The sequence below is a fragment of the Mya arenaria genome, chromosome 11 (genome assembly GCF_026914265.1).
Source record: "Mya arenaria isolate MELC-2E11 chromosome 11, ASM2691426v1".
Lineage (NCBI taxonomy): Eukaryota > Metazoa > Mollusca > Bivalvia > Myida > Myidae > Mya > Mya arenaria.
This window is the reverse complement of record NC_069132.1, coordinates 28,242,258-28,259,576: the sequence shown is the minus strand read 5'-3', so window position 1 is coordinate 28,259,576 and position 17,319 is coordinate 28,242,258. Positions and strand designations below refer to the sequence as shown.

The 17,319-nt window shown below is 33.6% G+C and overlaps 2 protein-coding genes across 5 annotated transcripts; one reads left to right on the top strand and one right to left on the bottom strand.

Annotated features, from left to right (window-relative positions):
- Positions 1-199: 199 nt before the first annotated feature.
- Positions 200-17,241, top strand: LOC128209617 (cryptochrome DASH-like). The gene is made up of 12 exons (XM_052913723.1): positions 200-348; positions 1,915-2,087; positions 9,334-9,433; positions 9,730-9,857; positions 11,439-11,587; positions 12,183-12,345; positions 12,639-12,868; positions 13,327-13,409; positions 14,016-14,090; positions 15,581-15,700; positions 15,987-16,160; positions 16,477-17,241. The coding sequence occupies exons 1-12, from the start codon at positions 283-285 to the stop codon at positions 16,567-16,569; spliced, it is 1,554 nt and encodes a 517-aa protein (XP_052769683.1). The 5' UTR covers positions 200-282; the 3' UTR covers positions 16,570-17,241.
- LOC128209618 (uncharacterized) lies at positions 2,612-9,030 on the bottom strand. Of its 4 annotated transcripts, none has more exons than XM_052913725.1 (3): positions 8,665-9,030; positions 5,370-5,562; positions 2,612-4,147 (listed from the first exon to the last, which is right to left on the bottom strand). In XM_052913725.1, exons 2-3 carry the CDS (start codon positions 5,553-5,555, stop codon positions 3,203-3,205), a joined length of 1,131 nt encoding a protein of 376 aa, XP_052769685.1. In that variant the 5' UTR covers positions 5,556-5,562; positions 8,665-9,030; the 3' UTR covers positions 2,612-3,202. The 4 variants fall into 4 exon arrangements, with proteins under 4 accessions (XP_052769685.1, XP_052769684.1, XP_052769687.1 ...); XM_052913724.1 differs by lacking the exon at positions 8,665-9,030 and adding an exon at positions 8,516-8,618; XM_052913727.1 differs by lacking the exon at positions 8,665-9,030 and adding an exon at positions 5,942-6,554.
- Positions 17,242-17,319: the final 78 nt, after the last annotated feature.

The following is a 17,319-nucleotide window of genomic DNA, read 5'->3' as shown; positions in this document are numbered from 1 at the left end:
CTGGATTACCTGCCCCTTTCACATTGTATTGTATCTAAAGCATGAAGTCCTCGTGCACTAACTTCGGAAGCTTAATGATAATCCCTTTTGAGACAAAATAATACAGATCTGATTCATAATGTTTTAATTTAGTTAATAAAAGTATTTGCCCTGTATTTATTAATATGTATCGAAGTTGTTGTCTGCTCCACACGTAAACATCCGGCGGTGAGAAATATCAATATTGCATGTAATATTAATCCTATTACGTAAATCTGAGACCGTGCGATTTTTGTCGTTATAATGGCTTCTAAGATGCGAGTTACGTTATACATGCTTCGAAATGATTTGAGGATCCATGATAATGAGGTAAATAATTCAAGAAAACATTGGTCCCAATGTGCGCTCCAAGACTGCATTCACGCATGACAGCCGGAATACTAGCACTAGCCTCTACCGACTGAGCTACCAAGATGCTTTTTCTCATGCACCAGTAAAATCACGCCCCCCCCCCGCCCCGGTCTGGTGTAACGGGGGATAGCAATGGATGCTGCGTTTTTAACTTACAGATAGCCCCTCAGTGCGGAATGAATGTGGTGTAGCTACAATAATGAGCGATCAGGGATACTTTTTTATTTTTATTTTGACATTTCTTATGTATCCCTGTAACGCTACAACTCTCTACCATTTAACAACGGGCGAAATGATATACTGTAATAATATGCATTGATGTTGAATAATAATGACAAAGTTGTTCAATTTTTATCTGACAGTGATCTGAACTGGATTTAATCTGTCATTAGAGTTGTTATTTTCACATTAATATATTATGGGTCACGAATACCGTTATACATGTACACAACCAGTCAGATTTGTCCCAGATTTACCGATATCGGGATACTCGATAAACAATCGACACTTGTAAGTGTTTTATGATAACTTAACATGTTTTTTGGGCATACTGACATAACTTAATATGTGTTTAATAGTAGGCAATAATATTTTTCGTAGAAATTTGAATTTATAACGGAGATAATTTCAAAATTGTGGCCGCGAGGATTCTCTGCGCAAGGACCGCTTGCTACTTTTTGCTGGGATGGTGGACGTCACGAGTCTGCCATATTAAGAAAATCGTCAAAAGACTCGTTGACGGCCATTTAGGTGGACTAGAATGTGGTGGTGTGTTTTTTCACGCTGAAAATACTTGGGAATGGACAGGCTAACCATCATTAAAAAAAAGCCTGGACAGCATTTTAGAATGACTACTTGGGAATGGTGCCTTAACTAGGATGTCCTCAGGGTACAGGCACAATTGGTGGGGATTTAACCAGTATTTTGTTTTTGCAGGGTGGGGATTTTACCTGGGTTTGGCTGGGCCGAAAGATTTTTTTTGGGGGGGGGGGCATGGTTACAAATGACTGGTGCATTACTCACACACACGCCAATCCTCTCATCATTAAAGCTTTTAGACTGAGCCAGTCACTCATCATACATGCCATTTCTGACACCAGTAAAGTAAACTTGTATGAAAGGCTCTACCAACTTAGATTACTGTGTTACTTGCTGTTTCTTAACTCACACACACTTCAGACATCACTACATATTTTAAAAGTCTTATAAATATCTGAGTATTCCCAAAGTTTATAGGAAAGCATTCTTTGACTGACAACAAGATTTTGTAACTGTATCACTGCTGAGTCAACACTCTGAGCTATTGAATGGTTCCCCTAGGTCTATCTGTCTTTTCATGTCTTTTGTCCTTGGTAGAACCGTGGTACAAATACAAATGAAATGACTAGATGATAAGTATCACTGAACATCCATTAATATGTCTCTCTTACTGTTTTTACTTAAATGAAGTTTAAACTTTGGTTACTTAAAATGATGCTATCTGGTTATGATTAAACTCCTCAAACAGTGGTCTCTATGTTACAGGCGCTTCTATGGGCGAACAGAAATGGGACCCATTTAGTACCAGTGTACTGCTTTGACCCTCGACATTATGTTGGCACCTACAAGTTCGGCCTTCCTAAAACTGGTCCACACAGACTCAAGTTCCTTCTGCAGAGTCTAGCCGATCTGCGACAAATGTTAAAATCACATGGAAGGTAATTGTGAAGTTAAGATTGAGATCTAATTGGTTGCATTTATGCTATTGCATGTTTATCCCTTTCAAAAGAACGTGAAGAATAAGTCCAGAAATGTTTTTTTCCCAACTGAACATCAATTTCTATTAAGATCACATTTCTTCCCAATATATTTAATTACTCTGATAAATATTGAGGGTATTTTCAACAGGATAATCTTTAAATCCCAAACTCATCACATGATCAGGTTGGTATTGAGTGCATGGATTTCATTTATTCATCAATATTTAGTGACTTTTACTAAAATCCAAACTGCTGTAGACGTTACTGTATATTGTTCATAATATGACAGTAATATTTCATATTTAATCCGTAGCCTACTCATGATGAAGTGGGCGTTAAAATAGTCAAGTAGATTTAACTAGTGGATTTACTCTCCTCAGTTTGGGTTTCCAGAGCAGTAATCCTGAAAATGCTCTGTGAGAATATCATGTAATGATTAAGAACATATTAAGTAAACTGAACAATGACACAAAATGATTCAAACATTTTATTTTATTGAAGTAATTCCAAGATAGTTAAGGTTAGAAAAGAGTCATACACAGGAATGGGTCCATAAACATGTCTATATGCTTTATTGATAATAAAACATTTTTAAGATTGACTAATACATGTAGTAAAAATTTCCTGTTATACAACTGCCAGAAATGTTGCAAATTGTGAATACTAAGTGGTAGATGTATAAAGATATCATATTAATGAAAGCTTTTTCAATGCAAAAAATCAATATAAATGATACTGAGATCTGGCCCCAATTTCTTGATCAATTTTAAGTCCCTTACTACAGCATCAAACTAGCTGAAGTACTTTTATTTTTTTATTTGTTTTTTCCTTTTAGCTTTAAAGAAACAACTTTAAACATGAGCATGATATACTGTATTTATTTATAAAACAAAACTTCATTGAAATACGAGAATTTAACCTGTTATGGTTGTTGAGAAATTGAGGCCAGGACAAATGTTAATAATGATGTATCAGTTTGAACAAAAAGAGTAAATCAAAGTAATAGTTGGATGACATGAAGTAACATTTTAATGATTAAAAATGGGCGAGTGAGCGAGTCGACTGTTAAATCTCTATATAACGTTGTTGGCATCTTCATTTTTCTTCTCATTTCCATTATAATCTATCTTAATTCCTTCCCAATGAATTCCATCATCTCTTTGTCGGAAAATGAGGGTCATGGGGAAAATAAAGTTTAAAAGCCAGAAGTCACCAAATACTGATCGGAAGTTTCTGTTTATGCTGTTGGAGCTCTTGACACCAGTTTGCCGTGACAGTTCGTATAATGTCTTTCCAAGAGCAACAACGGTCAACTGAGATGTAAAGTAAATAAATCCAAAAGTGCCAAACAAAAATTCTAAAATTACATGAAATACTAGTAAGCACTCAAATATTGTAAGTTGTCCGAATAATGTTTGCACAACTGTCACAGGAGGGATGAGGTAGGTCCAAGAATACATGTGCGGCCAGACCTCAATTTGAATGTATTTGTATGTAAAGTATCCGCCAACCAAACCAGTTATCAGGGCGTAAAAAGCAAGCACGAAAAAGTAGCGCTGATTCTTGAAACCGATACAATTTCCCACCATAAAACAGTGATGGTCGCGTTTCAAGATGCATTTCTTGCAATGTTTACAATGTTTAGATCGAGGTGGAATGTACATTTCACATTCGTTACAAAATTCCCAGGGTAATCCTTCCTTTGCAGTCAAGTCATAGACACAATGTCCGTTCATTCCATTTGATGATTGTTCGATCAATGGAACAAATTGATCTGGTGGTTGATCAAAATTCCCTAATTGCAAGTTTGGGTTATCCTTTGTCTTATAATAACCTGGGTCATACAATATGACACACAGCCAGTTAGCCATTCCATTGAAGAACACGAAGGCTACGAAGACTTTCATGTAGTATTCTACCCACGGTCCGTAGTCACCAAAAAAGAATGGGACTATGTGTGCAATGAAGACATACAACTGTGTTGGAGCTTGGAACAACAGCAGACATCGGAAAAATATCTGAAAAAAAGGACAAGTGTTTGGATGAAAATATATTCGCAGTTTTTTGTATGTTGAAGCATGAAATTGAACAACGTTGCCCGTATTATGATGAATATTTTGTTGCAGCTTGGTTTTCTTTACTCACTTAATGCATTATCATTGATGAATTTGTTTGATAAATGTTAAATCTACTGAAATTTGATAATGTTTTATTTCAAGGGCACACAGCAATGCAGAAACATACAGTTATTAAACATACAGTTATTATTTTGTTTAAGTGTTTCTAACTGCAGCTTATTGAATAATAAGCTGTATATGTCTTGGTTTGGTCATAGGTTACCAAAAAGCTTATCGATTGGTCCATGGTTATCCAATATACACATCCAAATAACACTTGCACTAATTGGTTTACCGAAATAATATGCAAATTTAAGCATTTAGATTTAAACACCAAACACATCAACACACATATGCCTAAAAATATACTTTTTTTCTACTTGAATTAGTAGTAAGACACATATATTTACCTTCTCTAATGCCTATTATTAAAAAATTGGTATTGAATAAATATTGTTTCCTTAAAGTGACTTACTCATGGCTTGCACAATGCACTTTATTCAATTATGAAATAAAGTGTTGCAAATCATAAGGAGTGTTAAACAAAAATACCAAAAGCTGGAACCATTTAGCAAATGTTGATATTTACTCAATTATCGTTTTTTGAACCAACAATTGACATTAGCGTTTATTAAGCAATTGAAAATTAATAACAGCTGTGGTGTTGCGAGATAGGTTGATGGACATTATTATGTGATGTTATTAAGGTATCCTTAATAGGTCAACATATATCCTTCAATTTTGTTTAAGTCCCGGGTGCCATGTGGACTAGCTAGCTGTTTTCTAACTTTTTTTCTTAACCAGTGTGGTTTTGAACCCCACTAAAATCAAGATACTTTTTTATGCTATAACTTTACTTTTTTCTGCAATTTCGATATCACTGGGAAAACTATTATTTGGTCCAAAAACATGAGCGATTCACTTTAATAAAAACTTGAGTCACTAGAATAGTATAATGCTATATCCTACAGAAAAATAATATACTAGTATCTAAATGTTATTTGCTAAAAATAAACTTAATTAAAGCTATTAAAAATTAAGTTTAAAATGTATTGAAGTTGATGAAAGAGAAATGCATCAATTATTTTAAACCAAGGCAAAACTTAAGAAAGAAAATACATACGGCAGAGTTCCTTGCCCCTGCCGGATCTTTAGCTCTCATATCTTGTAATAACTTGAACCGTTGCCACATTGGTAATTTCATGTCTTCTTCACTTAGTTTTGGCCCCTCAAAGAAACTCTTCAGGTAGTTATAGGTCTTTAACTCTGGTCCATTGTCGTTGGCCATTGTTGATCTCCGCTGTACCATTGTTCCCCTGTTTGAAAACAAGATACAAAATATTTCATTTTAAATAAGTGTTGAGTCTTTAATGTACCAGTTTCAAATTTGACTGAAAAATTTAATGGTGTCATGACTCAAAAATTCAAACAGTTGCTTTTGTGGTCAATTCAAAATACCCTTAATAGGGTTCATGATGTTAGTTAGTGTAAGATTATCATTGAAATAGTTTTAAATCTTCGGTCCTGTATTTTCTAACTCAAGTATGGAAGAGAATTATGAGTTTCATTTATTCACCAAATTCATATACCAGTACATGTACTGATCACTGAAATACTCTTTATTTCCAAAAATCATTTCTTCTCCTGTAATTTTCAATGAAAACTCATTTAGAAAGCTGAATAATATTGATTTACTGTTTATAGTGTGATCATTCATCCATTGTCAGTTATTGATCATTTGAAAATTGAATGGTACAATGTATTTCCTTTCCAATGGAAAGTGTACCTTAACCCATTTCATTCGGGATACACCTTTTGGTGTAGTTACCCTTTACATGCGGGATACACCAAAAGGTGTAGTTTTTGACGTACTGAACTTTCACTTTATTTACTTTCGTTTTGACTGTATTGTTTCCGGTTTATACGTTTTCCGGAATGACCGGATGTTATGCGCAGATAGATGCGCAGAAAATTTTAATGAAGAAATATTTTTAAAACTCAAAAATCGAGTTAAATTTAAGCTTTTATTGCGATTTTGATGCAAATTTTGGTTGAAATGGATAGGACTTTCGACCACAGTGACGATAGTGATATTGGGATGGTTATAATGACGAAGTTTATGTGAATTTGTTTGATACAAACAGAAGACATATTAAAACATCGATAGAAATCACAAACTATGACATTTGCATTATTTGGTGGAGTTTTTATGACGATCTTGAAGAGTTCTAGAATGACTGAATGACAAAGAGGATCACCCCAAGGTTTCCAAGTGGGAATACAAAGAATGGTGGTCCTAAAGAACAATATGACCCAAGAAAGCCAGGCTATTGCACTACTGTCATTTATCAATAAAACTGTTATTGGGGCAAGACTTCTGGACCTTACTGGTCGAGGATTCAAACTGCTATGCCAATCAACATCGCGATGAACATCCACCCGCCCGATTTGCTCCGAAGTGGACATGGGATGATATAAACTGTTATAACTTTTTATAGATTTAAAATATATGCATAATTCTTTCTGCATTTTAAAGACAGATTAATTTAGAAACTTTCATACATTGGATTGGGTGCAGGACGAAGTGAACCATTCCACAAGTGAACCAGTTCCTAAGTGTACCATTTCAGGACCAAGTGAACCACATATACATTATATAGTGGCCATTGTGTGATGCCACACTGCCTGAAAGGTGATAATAACTAGTAATTATCGCCATTTGAATGAAAGACTTCACACATTTGCTAATCTGTTAAAAATGTTTATTTAGCTGTTAGAAATTGAAGCATGAACGGCATGAAACCTAAGACTTTTAAGCTTCATGACAATTAAAATAGTAACATAAATACAAGAGATGCATAAATATAATATTAAAAAAAAATCAACAAAGTAGGATGTATTGATAATATATTCATTATAAGGATTAGATAAAAAGGTATTTTGTTGTTCATTCTTTTCTTTTTTTCAAAACATTGTTATATATCAAAATACAAAATTCTTATAATTAAACACTTTGATATGATAAACAATTTATACATATTAACTATTAAATCATTTATAAACAGGAAAATAAACTCTGAAACATAATATAACATTAAGACAATATTCCCTATATAACATATAGATGGTTCACTACGTCTCACCAAGTGGTTCACTTAGTCCTGGTTCACTTGGGAAGTGGTTCACTTAGTCCTACATTCCATTGGATTATGTGACATTTGAAAAAAATTATGTGTGATTTTTTTGCTTTCAATTTGTGAATATTTATTTTTTGGTGTTTTTTTTTTCATCATCACCTGGTTAACTTGCAAAAAATAATTTATTTAAAATAATTTGCTAATAAAACTTACATAAACATGTGCATATTTTTATTTCCTTTCCAAATATGTAATCTTTATTGGGTCTTGTACCAATAATAAAGAAGTTATTAGTGTTTATACAACACAATGGTCATAAAAAGGCAGATGGCTTATCAGTTGTTGAAAAATGCCCAGATATTCAAGGTATCATATCTAACTGGGTCTCAGAATGAAATGGGTTAATCCCTGGTGGCCTTGAAGCTTTCTGTGATCATAGATAAAACATACGTGCTTATTTTTCGCCAACTTTTTTGCTTTTGGGAGAAAATATTGCATGAAGGAAATCACATATTCTGAGGCTGCTTCAAAACTTGGGAAAACTGCATGATTTCTTAAAAAGTTGTGAGGAAACTCTTAAAAACAGTGGTTAAAATAAGCACAAGTCCCCAAGCCCTGCAAGTCCCCAAGCCCTGCAAGTCCCAACCAAGGGCATGTTGATTTGTGATAATGCCAAGCATTACCATACACTTGTTCATCCAGAAGTCTGAAATTGATGTCTGGAAAACACCTATAAATTACCTTCCATTTAATACTTGGTAACCATGGTGTTAAATTACTTAAACTAATGAGCAAAATACAGCAACTAGTTGCTGCTAGTGTATAGTATTTGAGCTTCATATTAAAAATGAATTGCCATAATTACTTAGTCTAGTATTATAATTTGACAAATCACCAGTTTCATTTCAAAATACCATGTGCAAGTTATAAACCTACTGGTACCATTGTGTTTTATTAAAACAGGGGAAATTCTGTACAGTAATATAACATGCAGATACCTAATAACCTGCAATCAATGTACAAAATTGTCTTATTGAGACTTGCAAATACTTGCAAACTAAACTTTTAAGTATGTGAAATATTGTCAATCCCAATTTGAAAAATGCTTTAAGTAACCAAATATTATACATACATGCCTTACACAGCTAACCAAATGAATATCCTTCCTTAATAAGTTACTTTAGTATTGTAACTAAAGACAATAAATACATGAAGTAACTAAATAAAATATGACATGAAGTAACAAGTTTTAAAACTAATGCTAACATAAACACACATTACCTTTTGTATTGGATAGGTATTGGTCCAAACTGTTAAAAAGTCAAGAACTAATCTTGTCAGATCTGAACATGTTTAATATGTTCAGCCCTTGTATTATAATGGATTTAGTCATGGTCTGCTTCACTTAAATTGTTTATTTAGAGAGTTACCATAGGGACATTAATAAGGGAGACAACTGTTAAACTAAAGTACTAGTGATTGTTATCAATAATTTCCCTTGATTACATAGTTTTAAATGGTGAAAAGATTGATAAATGTGTTCGAATTACTGTTAAAGATAATTCTGCTTTAAATAAAAGGCAAGAAAGCACACAGTTAATCTACAACAAATTACAATGTTTGCTGCAATTATGATCACATGCCTTGTTCATTGAAAACTATGTACATATATATATGCACTGTTTTCTTTAGATATAGTAGAAAATCAAATCACACATCACTGCCTTTAAAATCAAATAGTTTTCAAACTGAGCCAATTTTTACCAAGCTTATGGTACATCATCTTGGTGGACTTTAAACAACATGACTTTACAACATTAATATTTGATTACTACTACTCAGGTAACTTGACGTTTGTTATAAAAATACTGCTCAGTGCATTCAATCTTATATCATGCATCTTAGGACAGTTTGAACACTCCCTAACTTAGTACAATGTACGTATTACAGTGGCCTTATCATTCGGCGCGGCAAGCCAGAGGTGGTTATCCCAGAGATTATACAGCAGTTGGGACCCGGAACAGTACAGGCTGTGACTTTCCAAGAGGAGGTGAGGCAAGGCGGAAATACAGGAGTCTTGTTGTATTGCATAACCATCAAAAATTCATGTTTTGTGGCCATAATAATGCATTTTTCACAGCTATGAACAATTTGATTTGAGAAGTTATTGTATGTTTCTGCCTGAGAATAATAGCGAAATCTGGAATAAAATTTGTTGGTGTGGAGTACAACTTTGAATTTTTTAAAGAATTGATGGGTTGTTATTGTCAGTTGCTAAATGAAATCTACAACAAAAGTATGCTTAAGGTGTTTGTTAAAAGCTCAGTGAAATTTGTTCATTTTCAGGCCACAAGTGAAGAGTTAGATGTCGAAGCAGGAGTTAGGAAAGCGTGTGGCCAATGTGGTGTCAAAGTCCAGTCACTCTGGGGTCACACTTTGTTCCATAGGGATGATCTCCCATTTTCTGCCAAACAGTAAGTTTTATCTTTTATTTTATGGATTTTATTGCTTCCTTTGTTTAAGTTTTCGCTTCTGGTGTTATTGTTGTTGTTTTTACTGTTGGTGTTATAGCTTTTGGATCTAATGTTATAGTTTTTGCTTGCTTCTGGTGTTATAATTCTTGGTTCTGATGTTATAATTCTTGCTTCTGATGTTATAATTCTTGCTTCTGGTGTTATAATTCTTGGTTCTGATGTTATAATTCTTGCTTCTGATGTTATAATTCTTGCTTCTGGTGTTATAATTCTTGCTTCTGATGTTATAATTCTTGCTTCTGGTGTTATAATTCTTGGTTCTGATGTTATAATTCTTGCTTCTGGTGTTATAATTCTTGGTTCTGATGTTATAATTATTGCTTCTGATGTTATAATTCTTGCTTCTGGTGTTATAATTCTTGCTTCTGGTGTTATAATTCTTGGTTCTGATGTTATAATTCTTGCTTCTGGTATTATTGATTTTGCTGGCTTTTAGTGCTATTGTTTTTAGTTTAAACATATTTAATTCACACTTGAAAAACAAGTATATTAATGAATAAGGGATAAGAAAACAAGAGGTATTGCAATTACTTAGGGGGACTTGAGATCTCTGTCCATTTTAGTCTGACATGTCACTGGCAGAAAGAACTTGTAAAAAACTGATAAAATTATAAATTGACATCTTTATTTGTTTCATGGGTTAAGTGATCATCTCCATATAAAAAAATATTAAAGGTCAGAGGGCATTGAAGGTTAGAAAATAAGACTTGCCGCAATTTAAAAGGTTTTACAATACATTTGGAAATGGGCTTCAGTTTTAAATTGGTCACACAAACCAGGGGTGTTTCCAGAGAAATTGGATACAGGAAAGACGAAGCTGGTCCTGAGGGATTCAATTTATTCTTAGGCAAATGTTGAAAAGTTGGTTAGATTTTTGACATGATGAATGGCAGAAAGATATTTGAAAGAGTTGGGATTTGCAAATTATAGGTGGGATGGAATTATTGTTTCTGAAAGTGTATCTGTGATTGGGCTGTTCAGAATGCAAGAGTGATAAATATGTTGGTGTCAGATTTATTTTATAATAAGTTTATGTTTAAGCCATCTGTTTTTAAGAGGTTCAACGGTGACTTTATTGTAAAGTTTTGATGTATTGCAGTATTCTTTTTACATCAGTTATGATTCGTGCAGTCTCAAGTTGCCACAATGTCAGCTGTGAGCTGTTATTGCATTGATTGCTTCTAGTGTTTTCTTCTGCTGTTATTTTTTTGTTTTGTTTAAAATTTATGTAATTGATCAAAAACCTTTTTTTTTCACTAACAACTTAGTAAAATTAGAAATAACATGTTTTCATATAGAATCATCAAGATTTTTCAAGTTCATAAGACCATCAAAATAATAAACAGAATGAGATGAAATAAAACAATTTTATTTTATGTTAAACTGTTAACCAAAATTATATATGAAAAAACTATTTTGCAGTATGTGTTTTTGATTGAAAAACATCATTTTATCAACTCCATCCTGAGAAATCCAAAACATTTGTACTGTAACTCAACAATGTTGTTCATGACCCACCAGATTGCCGGATGTGTACACAATGTTCCGTAAGCGTGTTGAGGGGGGCTGTCAGGTTCGGCCATGTATGGAAATGCCAAAACGTCTCAATGCGCTGCCAGAGGGGTTAGAGGAAGGAGCCATACCCACCATGGAAGAACTTGGGGTCAAAGGTTGGTTTGTAATGCATGTGAAACAAAGTTTATAAATGTATTTAGATAATTATTTCAAACAAAGGGTATTTTAACCCAAAAAAGGTCATAATTTTTATATAAATGGATATGGGCTTTACACTTTATTGGTGTTTGAACCCTACCAAAATCGTAGTTGGCATTAACTACAATGTATTTCATTACTCTGAAACCATAAAAAGAACACTAGAAATTGGTCAAGATGTTTTTATTTTTTAATGTAAATCTATTTATTTGTAGCAGGTTTCATATATCAACATGTTTTTACCTTTAGTTTATTTATTTGTATCATGTCCCATAACTCCAGCTAAAATATATGTTGAATTATGCTTCTTGATCATTTGAGAACACCAACCATCTGCATGGTTACTCAATGCGTTTATCAATAACTCAAGAACATGAAGCGAACGAGGGCCTTGTCTGAGAAATGTATTATATAATCATGTGCAATTTTTTTTTATTGATGAAATATAATCCCTTAATTGATCAATTGAATGGTTGAATAACAACCAACGTCGTGTAAATTGCAAGATTATTCAGGGTCTAGTTGTATTTCAACAAATGTACATTAACACAGACCTCCCTGTGGATCCGAGGTCCGCATTCCCGTTCAATGGAGGGGAGACAACTGCCCTGTCAAGACTTAACAACTTCCTGTGGGAGACGGACGCTGTTGCCACGTATAAGGAAACACGTAATGGCATGATCGGGGCAGAGTATTCCACAAAGTTCTCACCTTGGTAAAGTGATATTGTATTATGTATTTGTGATAGTGTAGTTGTTGGCTTGAACTATTTTCTACCATGTTACAGGATTTTACTTTGAAATATACAAGGGTTTATTTCATACTTAGTGACAGATTTCATTTGTTAAAATCTTACTATATTTGTTCATTGAAAACCTTTAACATCATACATGTGTACTGGTATTTTATAAGTGGGTACATTACTGAGCTAATAAAGGTTGCTCAGAATATTTTTAATTTATTCATTTTTGCATTACCTTATAATTCCTTATCTTTCCATTGTTTTAGGTTGGCTATCGGGTGCATATCTCCCAGGCAAATTTACCACGAGATTAAAAGATATGAAAAAGAGCGAACATCTAACCAGTCAACATACTGGGTGATATTTGAACTATTGTGGCGAGATTATTTCCGATTTGTGGCTCTCAAGTACGGAAACCGCTTGTTCTATTTGTCGGGAATCCAGGGAAAGCATATCCAATGGAAACAAGACAAGAAACTGTTTGAGGCTTGGAAAGGTTTGTTATTCCTTTTTACAAATGTACATGTATTGCTAAACATGGTACATGCTTTTATTGGAGCTTCAACCTTTGAAAGAATGTACAAAGCTGTTTTATGCTATAACATTGGCTGCTTAGAATGATTCACAATTGTCATTTGGTGACCATAATTCAAACTTGCATGTCAGATTTGAACTTAAAGTTGTCTTGATGAGAAGCAGTTGCATACTAAGATGCTTCTTGTTAATACCGTAAATGAGAATGAATGCACTTGTAACATTTAATTTTGAACTGCATACACATGTTGCATTTTGTACCCAGAGATTCTTTATTTATATAATAACTAATCTGAAAAGCACCAGTTGGTTTGCCTTTATATGTGACAGTGAAAATCAGTCGTAAGATGTTTAGGATTCACAGCAATAAAAACATTGTTAAACGTTGCTCAATGTATTAAACATACATTACCATTTTAGATGGGCGTACTGGTGTCCCGTTCGTGGATGCCAACATGCGGGAAATGGCTGCTACAGGGTTCATGTCCAACAGAGGCAGACAGGTCAGGCCTTGTACCTAAACATTCTTTTTAAACATTACATATACAAACTTCTATTTTGTTCATAAGATAAAATTAATTGTGAGCACATGCTAAAATTGTATGCTTTCTGTAAGTTGAAGAAAGAAGAAGGAATTGAATAAGGATGATTTATTTGGATTTAAATGCAGCGTTTCTCATCCATGCAAATACTGTTGACCCGAAATATGGGTATACAGATAATAAAAAAACAAAACATAGTAAGACATGCAAATATAATAACTCCTATGATGGGATCAAAAGTTTTTTAAACACAAATTTATTCTTCGATATGAACAGCTGTACAATTTCCACATACAGTTAAGACTTGATATGTTGATCTCTGATATCTCTCTCCATTTTCTGGTTATAAAGAACTAAATATAAACTTTACACAATTTTATGTATTCAATAATAAAATTGCTATTAAAGCATGACAGTTTTTCATAAAAAAATAAGCTTACATTTAACCTTCATTTTCCTTGTTACTGTAGTTGTAGGGAAATGGAATTAATACTTTTGTTAGTTTGAAATAATTAGGAAAAAAGAAAATAAGGAGATTTAAACTGATATATTCATTTGTATTTGCAGAATGTAGCCAGTTTTCTCACAAAAGATCTCAAACTGGACTGGAGATTAGGAGCTGAGTGGTTCGAATCTATGCTCGTGAGAAAATCCTTCTTGTAATTAAAAAAAGATGGCGTTTCGGGGACTCACTTAAAAAAAATAATTTATTGTGAAATGTTAACAATATACTTGTCTCATTTATTATGATTTAACCTCATCAAAAGTTCCAGGTGTGATTTAGGTGTGATTTTTAGCTCGACTATTCGAAGAATAGGTGGGCTATACTACTCGCCCCAGCGACTTATAAGTCCAATACCCTACATTCAATTGACTTAATACTTCACACTGTTGTTCAGGGCCATCACATGATGAAGTTAGATAACTCCATATTATTCATTACACAGATTATGGCCCCTGATTGACTATGGAACTTAGGTTAAAGTTTTAGGGCAAGTTGGAATATTTATAAATAACTTCTATATCCTTTGTTCAATTGACTTAATACTTCACACAGTTGTTCAGGACCATCACCCAATGAGGTTACATAACTCCATATTATCCTAAATACAATTTATGGCCCCTGATTTACTTAGGTTAAAGTTTTAGGGCAGGTTAAAGTTTTAGGGCAAGTTGGGATTTTCACTTATAAGTCCAATACCATTCATTCAATTGGCTTAATACTTCACACAGTTGTTCAAAGCCACCACATAATGAGGCTTGATAACTCCATATTATCTTTTATACAAATTATGGCCCCTGATTGATTATGGAACTTAGGTTAAAGTTTAAGGGCAGGTTGGGATACTGTTTAATAACTTCTATACCCTTCATTCAATTGACTTAATACTTCACACAATTGTTCGGGACCATCACCCAATGAGGTTACATAACTCCATATCCTTAATACAAGTTATGGCCCCTGATTGACTAAGGTTAAAGTTTTAGGCAAGTAAAAGTTAAGGGCAAGTTGGGATTTTAATAAAAAAAATTCTATACCGTTCATTAAATGCACTTAATAAAATTCAAAATTATTTACGACCATCTTACAACAAGAAACATAACTCTGTTTTAAGCCTAAGTACAAATTATGGCCCTTGATTTTTTTAAAAATTTCCTTTGAAAGGCATATTTGTATATTCTTAACCACATTTTCATAATGGGAAATCAAGTTATTTGAATGACTTGCGACATTGTTTGGGCGGGCTGGTGGTAGGGCAGCATCAAAGTCACCTTATGTATGAATTATTTTAGTTAGGTTTGACATAAAGAGACCAAACTTGGTATAATTACATCGTTATTGTATTCTAAGTCAAAGCAGCGTAGTCGAGCGCGCTGTCTTATGACGGCTCTTGTTCAAATTATATTCAAATGAGTATTTGCCAGTCGCTGTGTGATAGAAGTAAGTAAATTAACTCCATAAGACCAAAGCTTAAAGAAATTGCTTACAATGCTTCTGTGAGTCCCTAGATCATGTACAATTTCAAAAAATTGGCATTTCTTAGATGGAAAAAACACATTTATATATTTATATATGATTTCTCTCCTACTAGTTTTTCCTATTTTTCCCTTTAATAATATTTTGTCAACAGGTTGACCATGATGTCTGCAGTAACTATGGTAACTGGCTGTACAGTGCTGGTCTCGGGAACGACCCTAGGGAGGACAGGAAGTTTAACATGGTGAAACAGGGACTTGATTATGACCCTCAGGTTGGTTGCAGTTTTTAACTCTAATGTTGTTTTTCAGACAGACCTTGAGGTACAATGTATTAGTATTGGTGCTGTTGCCACTTCTGCTGTGCAAATATTTGAATATTCCCATGTCTCGTAAAAATGTTGTATTTATCTAAAATAACTTATGTTAAGATTGATTATACTTATTCACATAATTTGGAACAAACCTGTTGTATTTCATTTTAGAACTGTTAGTAGCTCCTAAATGAATTAACAACTATATGTGAAGATTGTTTAAGTATGTTGTTTATTTTACCAATAGGGTGACTATGTGCGACTGTGGGTGCCAGAGCTGAAGGACGTGGCAGGGGGCAGTGTTCACACAGTGTGGACTCTCAGTAACTCCGCCCTCTCCAAGGCAGATGTGTCACTTGGGGAGACCTACCCCAACCCTGTCGTCATAGCGCCAGAATGGGCGAGGCATGCAGGAAAAACTGTAAGTATGTTTCATGAAAAAAAACCTTGGCATCAGAAAAAAATGAAATCTGCTACTTAAAGTTCATTTAAACACATGTAGTCGGAACTTTTTTTTACTGCTATCACCAAACTTTCTGTGGTGTAAATATTCTAATCCCTAAGCATCATTAAATGAAATGTAGAAACTGCTTTATATGGTGCCAAGTTGAATTGACAATGAATTGTTGTTGATTGAATGTTTTTTTGTGCTAACAAAGGATCAGTCTTCTGAAGTATATCACTCATTGCCATTTTCTAACCTGGAAAATTTAAACATGTTCCATTGTTTATTTCAGAGAGGTGGTGGGGGTCATGGATCAGCCAGGGGGCGTGGTCAAAGTCGCGGTGGGCAAAAAAGGGGAATGGACTTCTATTTTAAGTCTAACTAAGGCTTGGTTCTAGAGGCTTTAAAACATGACTGTTTAAGCATTTTTGTGGGAAATGGTAATTTGGTTTGGGGAATGGACATCTACTTCAAGGCTACCAGAGATTTAGTGCTTGATACTTTGGTTTGAGGCACGCAGAAGAGAAATGGATGTATGTTTTGACTTTGAAAATTATTATCTACTGTATTCTCTACATAAGGACGATAAACTTTTAATTAAATTTGATGAGACTTTCTTACAGATGGATGACTGTTGGCTATTAATTATTTTGTAATTAAAAGTATGGATTGGATACACGTCCAAAATATGTACAAGACATTGAAGTAATTTGTGTGGCAATATAGCTCTACAGAATTGTTAAGTTGCCATTGAAACTGGCTTATTCAAACTACCTCTTCTTTAAAATAAGAGTTATCTTGCTTCATTTTTTTTAGGTTGTTATGGAGAATAGATCTTGATTCATTTAGGGCATTACTTAAAAATCTTGATATTATGTTTACTTGTTAAAAATGTACATTTACAATTTTCCGATTTTTCTGTGCTGTTTGTTCCAATGTAATATTTTGTGTATTATTACTTTTTTGGTGCAATAGATTTTTTTTTATATACAATGGTAAATTGATTTTCCTTTATGATTTAAATATTAAAAGAAACTTATGTCACTGCCTTCCTCATATTTACAATAATGAATAATAAAAGTAAACTACTATTTCCAACGTTTTGTTATTTTAAAAGAAGCATCATAAAAGCATT